The sequence below is a fragment of the Molothrus ater genome, chromosome 2 (assembly GCF_012460135.2).
Source record: "Molothrus ater isolate BHLD 08-10-18 breed brown headed cowbird chromosome 2, BPBGC_Mater_1.1, whole genome shotgun sequence".
In the NCBI taxonomy this organism is placed as follows: Eukaryota; Metazoa; Chordata; class Aves; order Passeriformes; family Icteridae; genus Molothrus; species Molothrus ater.
The window spans coordinates 75446472-75464806 of NC_050479.2; the positions used below are offsets into that span (position 1 = coordinate 75446472).

Here is an 18335-nt window from a genome sequence, read left to right on the forward strand (position 1 = left end):
ACACTGCTTTTCTGTGACTTATCAGTCAAGAATCACAAAATCACTGATTCATTTAGGCTGGAAAAGACCTCTAAGATCATCCAGTCCAACTGTTAACCAAGCATTGCCAAATTCCCACTAAACCATGTCCCCAGTACCACATCTAACCTGGCCTTGAACGCTCCCAGGCATGGAGCATCCACAATTTCTCTGGACAACTTGTTCCAGTGCCTCACCACCTTCACAGTAAAGGATTTCTTCTAATATCTGACCTTACCTTGACCTCCATCAGTTTAAAGCTATTCCCCTATCTGCTGTCACTACATGTCCTTTTAAAAATCCCTCTCCAGCCTCCATCTAAGTTGTTTATAGGTACTACAAGGCTGCTTTATGCTTACTCACAAATCATCCAGTATTTCCTGTTTCCTCTTGAACTCTTAGCTTCAATACATTTTGTAGCAATGAGTGATACTAGTAGTTCACTTGCTTATCTGTTTTTTTTTTTTTTTTATGTCAGCTTCACTCATGTTCATGTGTCTGCAGCTACACTTCAACATCTCTTCAAGTCCTGTAAATTTGGAGTCGAACTCTGAAAGTTCTCCCCAGAGTACGGGATTAGCAGAATAAATTGTGCTCAAAAGCATTATATTCTTCTCCTGTACATAGTAATACTAGCATGAGAGAAAAATTAGCTTATTAATGTCATGTGAAGTCTAAGAGTTTTAAGAGATAGTCCAACCTGGTATCATATTCTTTTCCTCTTTTATGCTGAAGAAATGGTGTTCTCTGATGTAATGCTGCCAATCTGCCCTTTCCATTTTCTGTTACAGCCAGACTAATTTTTATGTATCTCATGCCCTTTGGGTCTAAAATCTGCTTAGTAGTACTAAGAAGCCAAGTTTCTAGGTGCCTTTGAAATGCTAGAGAAGAGAAGAGAAAGCCAGAAAGATTGTCCAGGGTTCCATTTACCTTGTATCTATTTTAAAAGCGCATTAAATCAAGAGCTTAAAGCACCCTTGCTAATTACTACTCACTATAGTTAATCATAGGACAAGATGGTAAAATAGTCTACTGAATCATTTGGATAGACTGCACAAGGATTTGATCTTCTGTGGTGCTATGTCTTGAATTTCAAATTGCTCAGAAAATTCAAATCCACGGTCTAAATCAGCTAAACACTGCAGCCTTTGGGTTCAGGGCTAATACCTGTGTACACAGGATAATAATCTCCTGCCTTCTCAAAAGTTTTGAGCATACTAGCTGGCAAGTATGAGTTGCTTCAGTTATAGGACAGAAAGCCAAATATCTACAATATTACAATGGGATATGGTATCCACCTTGTCCTTGTAAGCAATTAGAATGAGGACTGACTGAAAATTCCACTCTCCCTTGTAAATGATAAATCAGTACCTTCTAAGAATTTTGTTCTCTCTTGCATGCATGATATTAATCCTGTGATGCCCCTGCAAAGGTGGGCAAGAAATATGAAAACAGCCAGACACATTCTTCTGGGGTGAATCTGCTGTCACAGCAGATAACAGCACCTTTGGATACTTTACAATGCAGGAGGTACTAGAAATTTTCCTACTGTGTACAACAGCTGGCTTACCCTAAACCTGGCCTTTGGATCACTCCTCATGAATAAGAAGGGCAATTAGTGAATCTACTTTCAAAGAACAGCATACACAGAACCTCTGTTTTCCAGTTCTTCTGTAAAACAATGACAAGTTATAATTAATAATGCATAAGAGAGGTGTTACAGAGATGAACATATCTTGAAAATAGCTCAGATACTATTTAAGATGGGGAATGATTGTAATTGTATCAGTTCCACATAGTATATTACATAAATTGTATTAAAGACATGGTAATTCATTGTAATTTTTAGTACTACTAAAAGAATCCATACAGAGTTACAAGGTGTTATCTGAATTTGCATAAGGATACCAAAAGAAATCTAATACTCCAGAAACACATTCAAGTAGTGTAATCTCTAAAGCATCCAGGTAAAAATCCTTATATTTGCTGGAATCAGATCCTAAACTTCTATGTGTATGTTCTCCAGTATTTACAACCTTAAAACCATAGGCATGAAAATCATAATCTTGCTTACAAAAAGAACATTAACTACAAGTCTTTTTCACTTGCTCACTTACTTATTCAAATACTGAGGGTCCAGCTGGGTTCATCCATGAAAACTTTTCCATATGCAAAAAAATTGGGCCTTAGAGTAGTAAAAAAATGAATCAATGATGACGTCATAAACTGAACACAGGAGAGGATGGCTACAAGGTCTTCATTAAGTTAGTGATGGGCATCTGGCTGGTAATAAGTCCAAAAAAAAAAAAGTTTGTGAAGCCTTCTTCTCCTCCAGCAAATACCTAATTTATCAATGTCAACCTGATATACCGCCTACTAATCATATTAGTTCAACTGACTGAATTAGCCACACATTTTTGGCTAAGGGAATGATAATGCACTGTGCTGAATAAGGTTGCTCTATTATCCAAGGTTTAATGGTCTGAAACAACAAATTTTTTGCTTGGAATTTGGATTAAAAACTAAAAAAAATACATATTGAGGATATTGGTTATATGTGATTTTCTCTGGGCCCACAATTAAACTGAATTTTAAATTTTCTTCCTCTGTAGATTGCTGCTGAAAATTCATAGCAAGATACCAAGGAACTGGTTTTCTTCTATATTATCTAGAGCAGAGCTCATTTTGCAACAGATGACACATGAAGAAAGAGCTGGACCATGAAAAAAAAATCAAACATAAACAACATAGGAATTTTCTTTTGTCTAGGAATAGCTTCTTTCATTTAATCAAAAAGAAGTCATACATATTATGAGCCTTATAATGAAGATGAAAACACAGTGATCCGCAGCACAAAACCAAGATGATTTTCCATTACATTAAAATGCATTATAAAGTTATCTAGTTAAATACATTTTTTACAGAGATCATCAAATTGTTAGAGTTGGAAAAGATCTCCAAGATCTCTTAGTTTAGCACAGCACTGGGAAGTGCTCCACTAAACCATGTCCCTATGTGCCACATCTACACATCTTTTAAATACCTCCAGGGATGGTGACTCCACTACTGCTGTGGGAGCCTGTTCCAGTGCTTGGCAACCCATTTGGTGAGGAATTTTATTTCCTAATATCCAATTTAAACCTCCCCTGGCACAATTTGAGGCCACTTCCTCTTGTCTTGTCACCTGTTACCTAGAAGAGACTGACACACAGCCCACTGAAAACTCCATCCAGCTCCACAGACTTATGTGTATCTAAAGGTACCAGCTGCTGACCATTTCCCTGGGTTATAGGGACTTCACTTTGCTCCTCATCCCTGTCTTCCAGCTCAGAGGACTGGGTACCAGGGAAACATGGACTGAGGAAATTATGGACTGAGGCAAAGAAGGCATTAAGTTCCTCAGCCCTTGTTGCTAAGTGTTCCTCTGCATCCAGTAAAGGCTACAGATTCTCCTTGGCCCTTCTGTTTTTGCCATTGTATTTGAAATAGCATTCTTTGTTGTCTTTTATGGCAGTAGAGATATTAAGTTTTAGTTGCGCTTTTGCTATTTTAGTTTTCCCCTTCATAACCTCTCAACATCCTCACAGTCCTTCTGAGTTTGCCTGCCCCTTTTTCCAAAGTGTTCCATAAACTCTCCTTTTCTTCCTCAGTTCCAGATAAAGCTCTCTGTTTAGCCAGCCCCTCTGGCTTATCTTTTGGCACATGGGGACAGCTTTCCCCTGTGGTTTTTCTAGATCTTCTTGAAGAATGTCCAGCCTTCCTTTACTACTTTGTCCTTCAAGTCTGCCTCCCAAGGGACTCTATCAACTGAACTCCTGAAAAGTCTGTGCCCTATCATGCCAGGGCTCATGGGGGCATAGAGCAGTCATAGAGGAGCTGTCTTTGAGAAACTATATGGGAACATGCTGAGAGTACTGTGTTCTGATTATGTATCACATCCTTTTCTTTAATGAATCAAATATAGTGTGGGAAATACAAAGTAAAGCGCTTTTTAAAAAATAAAAAAGGCAATAAAAATAAGTTCACCAAAGCACTAAATCAGAATAAAATTAATGAAATCTTTAAATATCATTTCAGTAACTATGTGCAACAATGGCCTTAACCAAAATGAGTAAAGAAAATATTAAAAAGGTCAGGCATGGGGATCTCAATATTTGTTTGTCCTTTGTTCCTTCTACACTGCAAATTAGAGGGAAGAAGGGGCAACACTCAAAGGCTAAAAATATGGTCTCTCAGCACAAAAAGAGCAAAAGGATAAAGAGAATGCAAAAGATGACAGCATTTGGATAAAAGCCAGTCATATAAAGATATCAGCACAGAATAATAAAAGAGACTGGCACACATCCCAAATCAATTATGGAAGATCAGTGCAGAATAGGCCAATATACCTGCCTCCAGAAAGACTAAGATGTGCATAACAAAGTTCAAGAATAGCTACAAAAAAGGGAAGAAAAATTGAATTTAGGGAGATAGCAGGAAAATGAAGGCAATGTTAATTATAAATCAAAGGAAGGCACAAATGTATTATTATTTCACAACACCTGTTTATCACCTCTGTATGAACTACACAGGTCTGAATTTACTCATCACAGATTCTACCTAAGATTCAGTTGGTATGGAACATATTGAGACACCTCATCCTGTTACCAGGTAGACTGTCACTTGATGTTCAGTACTTCTGAAAAGATACAAATTGGTATAAGATCCCAAAAGCTGAATTTACTCAAAATGTGATACATTCTTACTAAACCAAGCATGTCTAATATGATGTATTTCAATTTTTAAAATTAATAATGTTTTATGGATACTAACAAAAGACTTCAAATGGACTACTGCTCATGAATCAGTACTGCTTGTAAAGAAGCCTAAGGCCATTTCCATCACTCCCTCAGAAAAGGAAACATGATCACCTTGGGTACCTTGAAACTTAGGGTAAAGGTAAAGTAACACATAAATGCTGTGCAGGGTAGTTCAACATACATTAATAATTGGCTAGTGGGGCTATAACTAACAATTACTTGGACTACAGCTCAGCTGTCAATCACATTGAGACTGTGACTGAGAATACCAACAGGGAGCCAAGCATTAAAATCACCTACTGATCAACTTTTACGAACTACCATTGCTGATTTACTTCTTTAAACTGTGGCTCTTTCCTCTGCAATTATGTACTGAATTCCAAGCTAAGTATGCTCATCTTCCTTGGAGTAATTTTTTTTTCTTCATGCTTCTCAAACACCTAACATAAGAGCCAACCTCCTAATTTTACATCTAAATCTCTGTTTACACTATTTAAAGTATAACAGACTTTGAAGGGCATTTTCAGACAAACAGAAAATGCCCCTTCCAGCTCATTTGCTTTTGCTTCTGTATGTTCAGCAACAGAATTGAGAAAAATGCATTATTATTGCTTCTGTAGAGTTATTATCGTTATTTTGTTATGAAAATGTTAAGAAAACATGATTAAAAAATAGATTGTAAATCATAGACTGGTTACCTGCCTCACTGTCACAAAGCTACATTACTAGAACTGAGGTCCTTTTCATTACTGATTATATCCAATGAGGGACATAAGATCTCTCTCATGCAAATATATGACTCTTTGTGTGTTTGTGTAGGTGTGAAGAGGTAAAAGTGTCACCTTTAAGACTACAATAAAAATAGGCATATAACTTCCATTTCAATTACCAAAACAAATTCCTTCTCTGTTAAAACTGTGAGATTTGATCAGAAAACATTGTTTGAATGCTTTTGTAAAAACCTGCAGTAAGCCTCCTTTATCTTTTAATCCAAGAAAGAGACTGATCATTTTTCCTTTTACAAATTGTTCTTTTCAGATCTCAGTGACTCAGCTGATTTTGCTCCAGATTAGTTTACTTTGACACCTGACTGAAGACCATAGCTGCAGATTCTGTAGTTCAAAGCAGGGATATTTCTTTCATCAGTAAATATCTGTAGATGACTTTGTTGAAGTTTTTGCTTGCTGTCTTAGATCTGCACCAGAACTATGATGTGCTTAGTCTAAAACAGCTGTGTATAGCATCACTATGTGACTTTTTGTTCTGCAGATCTGCACAGGGTAAATTCAGATATGAAATTGATAAATACAATTCATTCCCACCTCCAGTGACTTTTGATATAAACTAGCTGGTAGTATAGCCACACAAACAGCAGTTCTCCAAAAAATCTTGGTTACTCAATGAGTAGTCCCACAGTTCTTGTTTAAAAACTGTGGGTGCAGAATGGTAGCAATGCAAATACATCTAATAATGTGCTGATTTGGTCAGTGTTAACAGAATTACTAAAAAGTTCATAGTCCATTTCTCTTTTTCCTTCCCAAGTAAATCTGCAACAGCAATAGAGATACAATTGTAATGCCTGAATATCTACTGTGGCTGAAGATGATGCACTCTTCTGAAAATCTGATTTCTAAAATTAGTAGGCAGTTTTGGCAGTTTGACCTTTATTTAAAGGTCAAAATCAGTTTTCTGGTGTCATTATGGTAAACTAAATCAAGTCAGACTCAGAATTGATGCCCCCAAAGCCCTTTTACAATATGTTGGATGTTTATGCCCTGCCGAGGAAGGTCACATGTTCTCATACAATGTTCAGTGGGTTCATAATGGCTAATAAGGACCTCACATGGCCTATCCCTGCTTAAAATAAATTTTCATTGCAACACAGCCAGAGTGACCCTGCAGCAGAGCCTCTAATGCCTGATCTTACTGACTTCCCCCATCCAGGGCAGCTTCTAAGCAAGCCAAGTGCAAATGAAAAATTTTGGAAGGAAGTACAATGGTATCTAATACTGTTTGGTGAGACTGAAAGACTTTTGAATGCTCATAAAATGTCCACAAGACTTATACCAGGAAGACACATGAAAGATGGCTGGTAAGCTTAACATAAACTGTGTCTGAGGAACTGTGAATCAAGCAGTACAATCACCTCCTGCCAGACACTGTAATCCCTGAGCTGTTTTAAATGATCATATCACACAGTTTTCAGGGCTTAGTCAAGGTCCTTCTTTTAGACAAGCCTGTAACATCAGCATGCAAAGTCATTGCCCACATGCAATGGGACAGTGCAGCCTTGTCAGGAAGAAACAGAGAGAAAACTTTGTAAGGAATGTTAGCCTAATGAGTTAAACACTGACTCTTTTCCATTTGTTACCTGATAGTTTTGTGCAATGTGACCCCAGACAAATAATTGCTGTTGATGTTTTCCCTATTTCTACAGTGTGAATTTCTACAGTGTTAACAAACACCGAGATAGTTTCCCATTCCTGAGGATTAGGCCATTTTTGTGAAAACTCTTGAAAATTAAAATGTCCTTAATAACTCTAGCGGAATGCTGAACATAGCACTAGAGCTGAGACAGGCACTGGCACAGGGCTGCCCTGCAAGCTCTGTTGCAGGCCACAGGACTGAGAAATGATGAAGGCTTCTCAGGAAGAGCTGGTAAAATTACCTATTATCAATTTGTTCTCTTTTCCTACTGTTCAACTCTCTTTTCAAACTTTAACTGTTTGAGCTGAAATGCAACATTTCAAGTGTCTGCCTCAGGCTGATGTCTTTTCATTCCCACAGAACAACTATTATACTGCTCTTAAGATTGCCACGGCAAACTTTCAAAAAACATTCTGTGCAAACTTAGTTTGGTCCCTTGTGCACAGCTATTTCAAAGACAACTAACAAATAACATGATCTGAGTCGATTTTTTTCTTATAGCCTCTGCCTCATTCAGTGCCCAAAATGGAGGTCAGCAGAGAAAGCAGGATGCACCTGTATTGCCTCCAGATATGTGCAGCCCTAAGGTCTACAGCTGAAGTAGACAGTTTGTGTTTCCCTTAGTTTCACAGAAAAAAAAAAAAAAAAAAAAAAAGGTAATTCCAGGGTGCAACTCAGTTTATTCTTAGACACATTAACGCTGTTCAAAATCTGTCAATTTTTGTCTATGTTACAGATATTTATGATCAGATGCAGGGTTTTATTTGGCAGATCATATACTAGTTTTTAATTTGGGTGCTACAGTGTATAGTGAAGTATATCATCCCTTTTCTCAAATGGGATTGGGGTGCAGAAAGATTAAGTTTCTGTTAGTTCTAGACTGAGATTTATAATGTTTGGTATTATGTAGCACTACACATATTCAAGAAACAGCGAACAGCAACTGTTAACTTCAAATATAGTTATGCATGCTCTGAACTTTTTCTAATGAGACTCTACTGTCTCCAGCTGGGCATCCAGAAAATGAGAAACATAGAGCTGAAGACCAGCTGTGAGAAATCTGGTTTGTGTCATCTGTGTAACAACACACAGGTGGGTGTAGAAACCCTTCCACGTCACTCAGCTGCCTCAGGGATTCAGTTTTCTTTTCCATCTACCTCCTGCCCCACTCAATTCATGACTTTAAACACTGCAACAAATGAAGTAAAGGTTCTGCAGGCTGTCTCCCTTTGTACTGCAAAGTCATGTTTTATCTCCATTAGGTATATTTAATCTTCCGAAAAAAGTAGTTTTCACACATAGTAATTACAACATATGCCAAAAGGTGGCTGAATTAAGTTTCATAAAGTGTTTTATTTCAGAAATGTTCTAACTCCTGATTGGTAACTTAGGTTTTCTTAAGATAAACACCTAAGTCTGGGCTAATCATCTGCATTTGTCTTACAAAGCAAAAAGAAGGCCATTGGAGGTAGGGGAAGGGTTAGGGGAACTCAACACTTCTAAGTTAATTATGAAAATGGCATATTGGATCAAGCGCTCTCTGGTGGCACCTGACTGCAAATGGAATATACAATGTCTAAATCAGGTTTAGCCCTCAAAGTTTTGTTTACCGTTCTAAGTTTTGTTTTTTAAATCTATGTTTAGAGCAGACTACTCTGACATTTGTTTATTGAGTACATCAGTATTTTTAAATGTCCACAAATGCTGTAGGAATGCACAAATCTTTCCTTTCCTTGTATTTTTCTACTGCATGTTTTTATCTTGTTCTGCCATTCTAGAGGTCTCTGGAGAGGCCATAGTATTTAATCTAATACTTCTTGAATTAAAAATGGAGCTCAATAAATGACAAAATATATTTTACTGTACATGCTACTTCCTAGGAATGCACTGAATTAGTATGCCTTGTTGGGTTCTCCCCCAGGAGACTGATTTAGTCTAATGATAGTGTAAGGTCATTAGCACAGTACAGCATAAATTCTGCTTAACCAATGCCAGGTGATTAACTAGTTTGTGTAATGTGTTCTGTGCATAAAACTGTGAACTCAACTCCTCTCTATGACAATGTGATCTCAAGAAAGATTTGGCAGCCTGAATGTATTCCCACTAATCTGGAACCAGAGATAAGTCATTCTCACTGGTGCCCCTAAGATAAGTTGAAGACTCTCATTGCCATCCAAAGCAGATTCAAATATTTTTTTCTTAGCAAGCTGATTTAAAAACTGCATATATTCAAAAGAAAATCTTAAGCATGCTTTGTGTGCTTTCTCAATATTTATAAATCAAGTCAATTTGAAAATCTGGTTGCTTGTATATTTTTATCAGTTATATATGGGTTCTGGTTTTTTTTTAATGATCTAAACCAGTCTTTATTAAAGAAACCAAACCCAAACTGTATGTGCAGAGGTACATTTTACAACAACAAGGGTGACTGGAAGGCTCTGCACGTGGGTCAGGGCAATGTCCAGTATCAATACGGACTGGAGGAATAAATGGATTGAGAGCAACCCTGGGAAGAAGGACTTTCATCAGTGGATGAAAAAAGGGACGTGACTTGTCAATGTGTGCTAATGGCCCAAAAAGCCAACCACATCCTCAGCTGCATCAAAAGAAGCATAGCCAGCAAGGCAAGAGAGGTGTTTCCCCCCTCAATTCCCCATTTGTGATACCCCACCTGAAGTGCTGCATCCAGCTCTGGATGCTCCAGTGCAAAAAAGACAGCAACCTGTTAGAGCAGGTCCAGAGATGGACCCTGAAAATGGTCCAAGGGCTGGTATACCTCTCCTACGGACAAAGGCTTACAGAGCTGGCAATAATCAGTCGGGAAAAGTCTCAGGGAGGACTTTATTGACTTCCTTCAATACCCAAACAGGACTTATAGAAAAGATCAGGGAGAATTTTTACCAGGACCTGCAATGACAGTACAAGGGACAATAGTTTTAAGCAAAAGAGGAGAGGTTCAGATTGGACGTAAGGAATAATTGTTTTGGTTTTTTCCATTGTGAGGGTGCTGACCTACTGAAACAGGTCACTGACAGAAGTTCTGGTAGTCCCATTACAGTAAATGCTGAAAGTCAGGTTGGATGTGGCTTTGAGCAACCTGATCTAGTGAGAGATGTCCCTGCCCATAGCAGGGAGGTTTCCCTATGTGATCATTATTGTTCTTTCCAACTCAAATCCATTTATGATTCTATGATAAAAGCTCTGAATTTTGAGCCTCAGAGTTTTGCATTTTTTACTTTTATGTTCTGGATTTTTCCGTTTAATTATGTCAAATTATTGATTGTGAAATGACTGTAAAGGCTTCATTTTGCTATGTCTATGAAATACAGGCAAATCAAGAGAGAATATGACAAGTTCGCTTTCCAACAACATAACTAAACTCATTACCAAGAGGGTCAGCAATGGAAAAATTGTTCTCCATTCTGCATTGCACATTTCTCACTGCTAGCCAGAATCTTCCCTATTTATGAAGTGGTGTTGGAAAATTCTTAAGTGGGAACGAAAAACAAAAAAAAAAAAGGGCTAAGGTTCTTGGATGATCAGATTTAGGAAATATGTATACTGCACATGTGTGCCCAGACCTCAAAAAGGAATGAAATTACCCACAAAGGAATGAAAAAAAAAAAAACCAAAAAAAGCCCAGAATCATGGCTTGGCAGTTTTGGAACACTATCAACAATATGAGTCAGTGATGTTCTGTTGAACTTAACAAAGGATTAAAGGCAAGCTGTAACTCAAGAGGACAGGAAAGAATTTTGCATAACTAGAAGGTTCAGTCCTTAAAAAATCCTTAAAATATTTCAATAAAGCTATGATTATCTAGGTGGATGTGTAGAGGAATTTACATAGGACCCATATGTATGATGGCTGCTCAGAACTTCAGCCTTGGGAAATTGAAGGGAAATCTTCCATCACCAAAGTTGAAGATATTTGATCTCTTACATGTATTCTGAATTGAGCACAAACTGAAACACAGTAGATGACAAGTTCACATACCATCTTTGTTGTGCCAAGACATGAGTTACTGCTCTCAGGCTTCAGCATCAAGATGCATTTCAGTCTTTACAATAATGCTTGGGTGATATCTCCTAAGTTGTTTACAAGATAATTTACAGAACTTGTAAAGTGTTCCCATGCTGAAAACATGCTGAAGAAAAAAAGATGCTGAAGTCAAGAGAAGGCAAATACATCTTGCCCCAGAGAAGAGAACACAGAGCAGTCCAGAAGGAATGTCTGGGCAGTATTACACACAGAGAACCTACACCATTACTGTTCTTACTAAAACTTGTTGTTTTATTTGTAAAGTAATATTGGCAACATGCAGACAGAAAGTAGGAATTATCATTAAAAATTCTGAGTCTGAAACTTCAGATTCTAGAAATCTCATACTACCAGTTTTAAAACATTCCTAGAAAACTGACATCTAAAATTTTAGATAAATTCTAACTCAAATGTATTTGAAGACAAAAATCTGTCATAATTTTGACAGGTGCAAAGAAATTGATCACAGAAATAACACAAGTGGTTAGGTAGAAGATACAAGTGTTTGTGGACAGCTCTTTTACTAAATCCAAACTAATAGTTTCAGATTACTTACATCCAAATATTTAAGACTCAGCACAGGATCCTGATAAACCATTACTGTTCATTCACAACACAAGATCCAGAGGAAAAAATCAACCATATTAAAACCAGTCATTAATCACTTGAATTACCTAACATTGATGGTGGGTGATTCTATGGCTTAAGATACTGTAAAATTGATTTCCTATTTTAAAATAAAGCTTTGATCTTTTCTTTTTCTAAAAGGTACCACACTCTTAAGCAAACAAAGCAGGAGGTCAGACAGAAAAACTGTTTGGCTTATTAATGCAAGAAGTCAAACTGTATTATGTCAGAAAGGTCTCTTCAGCTTTAAATCTACAAATCTGGGAACAGGGCTACAGAAGAAATGCAGTCTTTTTGAAGCTATTACTTTCTTATTATGAAAAACTTATGAGAAAACATAGCCCAGTATTTTTAAACCTGAATTTATGTCTAAATGCTGGTTCCACTGATATAAATGGGGGGTAAAAACCCTAATTGACCTCAGAAAGGCAACATTTCTTATTTCATTGTGGATTATATTCAGTTTTTGAAAGCGTGACTCTGAATGTTGCATGCACACTAGATGTCAATTGGTACTGTCACTAGGTACCAGGGCAACAGTCTGAGTGATATGACAGTTTCTCAGAATTTAATATATCAGCATGTTCAGCTTGGGATATTGTTTTTCTCTCCCTTCCTATGTGCATGTTGGTGCAATATTTGTCTCAACATTTGCAGTGGAAAACTGTCCAAAAGTTACATAAAGCCAGCAAAAGTCATTTAAGAGTCAGGATCAGAAGCACATATACAAAAGGGAGAAGGGCCCAGCATCCTGTAGCAGTGCAGGCACAAAAAGGAAAATCAGAAGACTGGACAAATCAAACCTGCCTGCAGCTGTTCTCAAGAATAGGCCAGACAAGCGACTTGCACAGCTGGTCATTGGAAGAGGACAAACAGCAGCACCACTTGCAGGTCTGTGGCCCAGATCTAATATTCAGTGCTTTAACATGAGGTTCCACAAATCAATGCTACGCTTGTAGTGATAGCAGACAGCAGTGCTTGAGCTTGTGTTTTATAGGTCTGGTCACCTAAAATGATCAGTTTCACTGGGGATTTTCTGTCTGTGTTTTTGAATCACTGCCTGTAGGCTCAGGTAGTAAATCTGGCCATAGATCCCTGTGCTGCATTTTTTTTTCTTGATGTCATGGTGCCTGGGGCAATTTTCTTAGTAACACATTACTCTGCCTGTGTTTTCTAAGTCCAGACATAGAATGGCTTTGGTCTAATTTTCCTTACATTCTTTTGGTCTTCCATCATGGTTACAGTTGTTTACTTAAGACATATTTCAGCAATTTTGAGATTTTTCTCCATCCTACTCTATGTACCTCTGCTCATTCTTACATCTTTGTCACAGATTATAAACTAGGGGATGAGGTCATTGCCCTCCTATATAACCAAAATCACAGTGGCTGAAATCAATCCTTGGAGCTTTATTTTTCTTAGTTGTTGTTTTCCAAGAAACTGCAAAATCACTTAAAAATTTATCTGTGGCTTGTAGTATAGAACATATGAACATGCTTTCCACTGTTGCCTTTACAGACTTTCTAGAAGTGATCAATAGACCCCAAGAGTTCCTAAGCACAGCTTGAAACCACTTGACTGGTGTTAGGAAAACATCAACTCTTGCCTTTCAGATTTTCAGTGGTGAAGAACTTTGACACTTCATAGTTTTCCACAGAGAAAAATGTGTCTTTTACTTCTAACCTTAATTTGTCTGTCTCCAGCTTTCACCTTGATATGTCATTGTCCACTAGACAAAATAGCCTTCTAGAATCAATATCCTACCTCCAGGAGGTAGCTGTGACCCCTCTGGATTTTCTCCTTGACAAGCTAAACAGCTTGTGATTTTTTAAGCTTTCCTCTGAGTGGCATATTTCTCAACCTCCAGCTAACCCTGTGGTTTTCCTCTCAGTGTTTCTCACTTTGTTATGATCTTTTCTAAGACTTTATTCATAGGAACTTGAGGCAGCAATCTAATAATAACAGAAGAAGGCATAATGCCCCTACTTTAACTGATACTCTCTTTTAAAAATAAATATTCAAGGATCCCAGAGAAAACTCACAGATATCTTGGATTTTGCTACTTAATCAACATAGCTTAAATGTTCTGGAAAAACAGTGCATTTGTGTTCCATAGACAAACTGCATTACTCTGGAGCATCTCCCAGTCGAAAAATGATAACAGAGATTGCTACAGCCCATTGACTTTCTTGATAATCTACCCCCATCTTTTTTTTCTGCATCAGTGCTTCCTAGGATTAAACACTCTCTCCTATAACTATGGATGTGTTTTTCCCCTGTACTCTCTTTGTCAGTGGAGAGAAACTGGACCTTCCAAACCACCCCAGCATGATTGCCTAAAACCTCTGGGCTAGAGGGCCCTCTGATGGGAACCCAATTCTCTCCATGAACAATGAGAAACTTTGCAACTGGCTAACACCAGGCACTTTCAGGGGACTAAAACAAGGTGAGGTAGATTCCACAGGCACTGGGAAGTGCTGCCAGTAGCTATTTTGATGCATAAGCTGGGCCAGGGCTCAGCTTTACACTTATATGTAGTAACTACACACTTGTCTCAATATGTCACCAACACTATCAATCATCCTACTGTTACTCCCCCAAAGTTTTTGTCATCTTCAGTAGTCATCAGTAATAGCTGCAATTTTCACAGGTCATTGTTGGAAATGCATGGCCTCCATGTCCCATTACCTCCAACGCTGCTCACCTGCCCTGCACAGCTGTAGCCCATTGGGGATGAGGCTCAGCCGCAGCCCCACTCCCAATTACCACAAACTGTGTGCCTACAAGTGTAAACCAGTGCAGAAGTAAAAAATTAGTCTAAGTGGCACTCTCTCAAAGAGAATCCATTTAATAATTTTCCCCTTTTTCATAAACATTTTTAAGCCTGTCATTTAAGAAGTTTTAAAAACACTTAGTATGCATGGCTTTCATTTCATATGATTCAAATCATGCAGTACCAATTGGTATGTAATGAAAGCCATAATTGGATGCTATTCTGCTTGTCAACCAGATTTCCAAGTTGGCATGGTAAGATTTTCCAGGTTGATAGAAAACAATTATATTATTTTCTTTATAACTTCTATTAATTGACTTTAATGTGAAGGTTTTTTTATTAGGGTCCCAATTGAGCAGACAAATCTATAATTACCTAGGTTATCACACTTATACATCAGTGTGTCCTTTTATGCAGCAACCATGACTTGCTATAGGTCTTCCTACAGAAGCCACCTGATGCTTTAAATTATTCCAAGCACTTAGAATGCAGATTAGCCAATGTGCTAGAGCTTTTGCCAGAAAGCAAAGACTCAGTGATATGCTTATAAAACTGTCTGAGTCTAATCCAAACTTCTCTCTCTTTGATGGGGGTTCTATGACACCTTATTATAAAGACACTTTTCTGGCTTTTAGTGGGTCTAGTGGTTTTGAAAGTGAACTAAGAAGCTGTAGCCACAGTCATTGGAATGCAGGTGCAGGCCTTTCCTCTAACAGTCCTCTAATGTATGTTAGTTTTGCTTCTCTGTCCCAAAATCTTTCTGTTCACCTGTACATCAAACTGGAAAATCTGGGGGTTTTTTCTATACTAGGGCTAAAATAAATATTTGATAATTCATAGAGCTAGGCCTCTGTTTTGGACCCCACAATGTTATTCCCTGTTTTCTGACCTGACAAAGAGACTTGTCTGCTACAGAAATATTTTTTGATTTAAGAAAGAGTGGCACTATCCCATGCTTTGTACAGGGAGAAACAGAAATGTACTGTGAGCATATGATATGAGTTACATCCTCTTAGTATGTATCAAAGCCACAGGTGGTGGAATCCACTTGCCTGTATCCATCATCGTCTAGCTGATGAGGCCTCATGCTGTTTTGCTTGAGAAGTCTCTAAGCAACCAGGTATCTCTGCTACATAAACAGGAATTTCATCTTATGTACCAAAACAGTATGTGCTCTTAAAAAAAAAAAAAAAAAAGAAAAAAAGTGCTGAGGAAACCTCACTTCTGTGCCCTGGTCAGCTTGAGGGAGTTTAAACTTATAGTCTCTATCAAGCCAAGGAGCATGTCAGCCAAACAGCTGTGGACTGTTAAAGACAAAAGTCTCTTTTACTCTTCTGTTAAAGTTAGACCTTTGCAGCCAGCAAGGCATGGGGCCAGAGAGACTGTCTCTATACCAGGTCTTGGGAAGACGTATGAATTTTATATAAGCAAATTTATATGGATGAATTTCAATACAGAAAGAGAAACAACCTGGGAAATACTGCCATTTCTTGACTGAATTGTGCAATTGCTCAGATACTGTCAAAACATCTTTTGTCTGACTTTTGGCTGGAAGGTAATCTGTCCATCTTTCTCTTCCACATTAAAATGACCACTTCCCCAAAGAGAACCAATTACAGATTCCAGCATCCCGAATCTAAAAGAGAAGGAGAGCCTCAAGGCACTGAGAAAGGCAAGACAAGTTGTGGTAAAGGTCAGAAGAGAGTTGGGGAGCAGGCATTCTATTGGCATTTTCTGGCAGTTCCTTGTAAGGTAACTGGAGAGAGGTAGACCCATTGACTGGATGAAGAGAGAACATCTCCCAAGCTCCCCCACACTCATTCATTCTGTGTCCTCTATTTGACATTCTGTTTCTACTTGGATGATTGAATTGGCCACCTTCCCTCTGTTCACTAGTTCCCCCCTGAAATGGGCACCTAAAATATAGTCACATCTGCTCACAAATGAAGCACTGTTGGAGTCTTTCCATTATCTACCACATGGGAGCAGGATTAGGTTCGCTGTCAGTTTTGGGGAACATGAAAGGGATAAAGGAGCATGAATTATGCATAACAGAATTGCACCCTACTGGTTTCCTGAGACATACAAGATGTTTCAGTCCCATTGTCGTCCTAGCATGCTCTTGGAGAAAATGCTTCACACAGCCAGAGGCAGAACTCACAGTGTAGCACGACTCGTCCAAGACTCCTGATACAGCACCATATTGACATTCTTCTGCTAATGACGGATGTTTCATGTTGTTAAAGATCTGGCAGCATATAACCGTTTGTTAGACTGGCTAAGACTGCATAAAATGTTGTAAGAAATAAACTGAGTAGGGAAAAATTATTAGAGAACTGCTAAAACCTGAGCGGGTTTTTTTTTTTTGGGGGGGGGGGTTTGCATCTTCCTTTTGATTATTTTCATTGCAACTAATGGAAAGAAAAAGAATGTTAAACTAGCAATCTGATTACAACTCTCACATACCTTTGGTTTAGACCTAAACTCTTCCAGGCAGAAATACAGTATTTTAATGCCAGACCCAATTTAATGAGGGTCTAAATTAGTAAGAAGTAACTTTTTATTAAAAGATTTGGACAGTGCTTGACATGACAGGAGAAGCCCATATATTTCTCCCTGGGACAACTGCGGATTATTCCCCAGTTGTCCCACTAAGTCTTCCCACCCGCCCTGGCACAGCTCAGAGATTTGAGGCATACGGCCCAGCGATGACTTTCACGCGGCCACCGCGGGCCCGAGGGTGACGGGACCGCCGGGTGCGCGGCCCCTGTGCTGGCGGAGAGCCCTTGGCACACGGCTCCCGTCCTATCCAGTCGCCGGGAGCGTTCACTCCGCACCGGGGACAGCCCCCTCCCCGCACCATCCCTCCTGCCACTTTTTGCCCGGAGTGGAGACAGCGCGGGCGGCAGCTCAGGGAGGGCCCGGGCACCGCTCCCGCCCCCTTCCCGCGGGCCCCCTTTCCTCCCCCGGCGCGGAGAGCGGGGCGCTCCCGGCGCTGCGGACCCCGGCGGCGGCGGCTCCGCGGCGGGCGGGGGCGGTGCGAGGCGCGGTGCAGCCCCGCGGCGGCCGCGGGCTAACGCGGCTGCGGCAGCCCCCGCCTGCTCCTGGGGCACGGCCGCGCTGGGCGAGGGGAGTGGGCGGCGGTCCCGGCCCGGGCGCTGCGCACCTCTGCCGAGTTTGGCCGGCCCAGAAGGGCAGCCGAGAGTTCAGCATGCAGGAAGTTTTGAGGCAGCTCGGAGAGTAGCGCGGTGGCGGTGACCGCTGCTTCGCCTGCTCCGGGGTTTTGAGCTTTTTTTGCGGGGATTGTGCCTTTTTTGCCCCCCGCATGCAACTTCCCCAAACACACAAGCAACCCACAACAATCAAAAAGTCCGGTAAGGGGGAAGAGAACACGAACGAGGGAAGCACCCTCGGCGGGAGAGGAGAGTCCGTTTCTTCGCAGAGACACGGTCCCGCTCGCAGCTGGTCCCAATGCAACTGCTCATCCTCCTCCTGCTCTACGCCGTCGTCTGTGCGAACTTCTGCAGCCGTCAGGGCACCACCGCCCCTGCCCAGAGCGGATCTATAAAAGCCCTGCGGGCTTCCAACATCAGGCGAGATGGTAGGTGTCCTGCTGCTTTTATTCCCAAGGGCTGCTTTTGCGGGGGTAG

General features: G+C 39.8%; 1 protein-coding gene across 4 annotated transcripts in view; it reads left to right on the forward strand.

The window, feature by feature from the left end:
- The first annotated feature begins 17809 nt into the window (after nt 1-17809).
- Nucleotides 17810-18335, forward strand: part of PDGFD (platelet derived growth factor D) — a 138481-nt gene continuing 137955 nt past the window's right edge. For all 4 annotated transcript variants that reach the window (XM_036392310.2, XM_036392320.2, XM_054514089.1 and 1 more), the window contains exon 1: nt 17810-18286. In XM_036392310.2, coding sequence (XP_036248203.1) covers nt 18157-18286 — 130 coding nt within the window. In that variant the 5' untranslated portion in view covers nt 17810-18156. The remainder of the gene's footprint in view (nt 18287-18335) is intronic.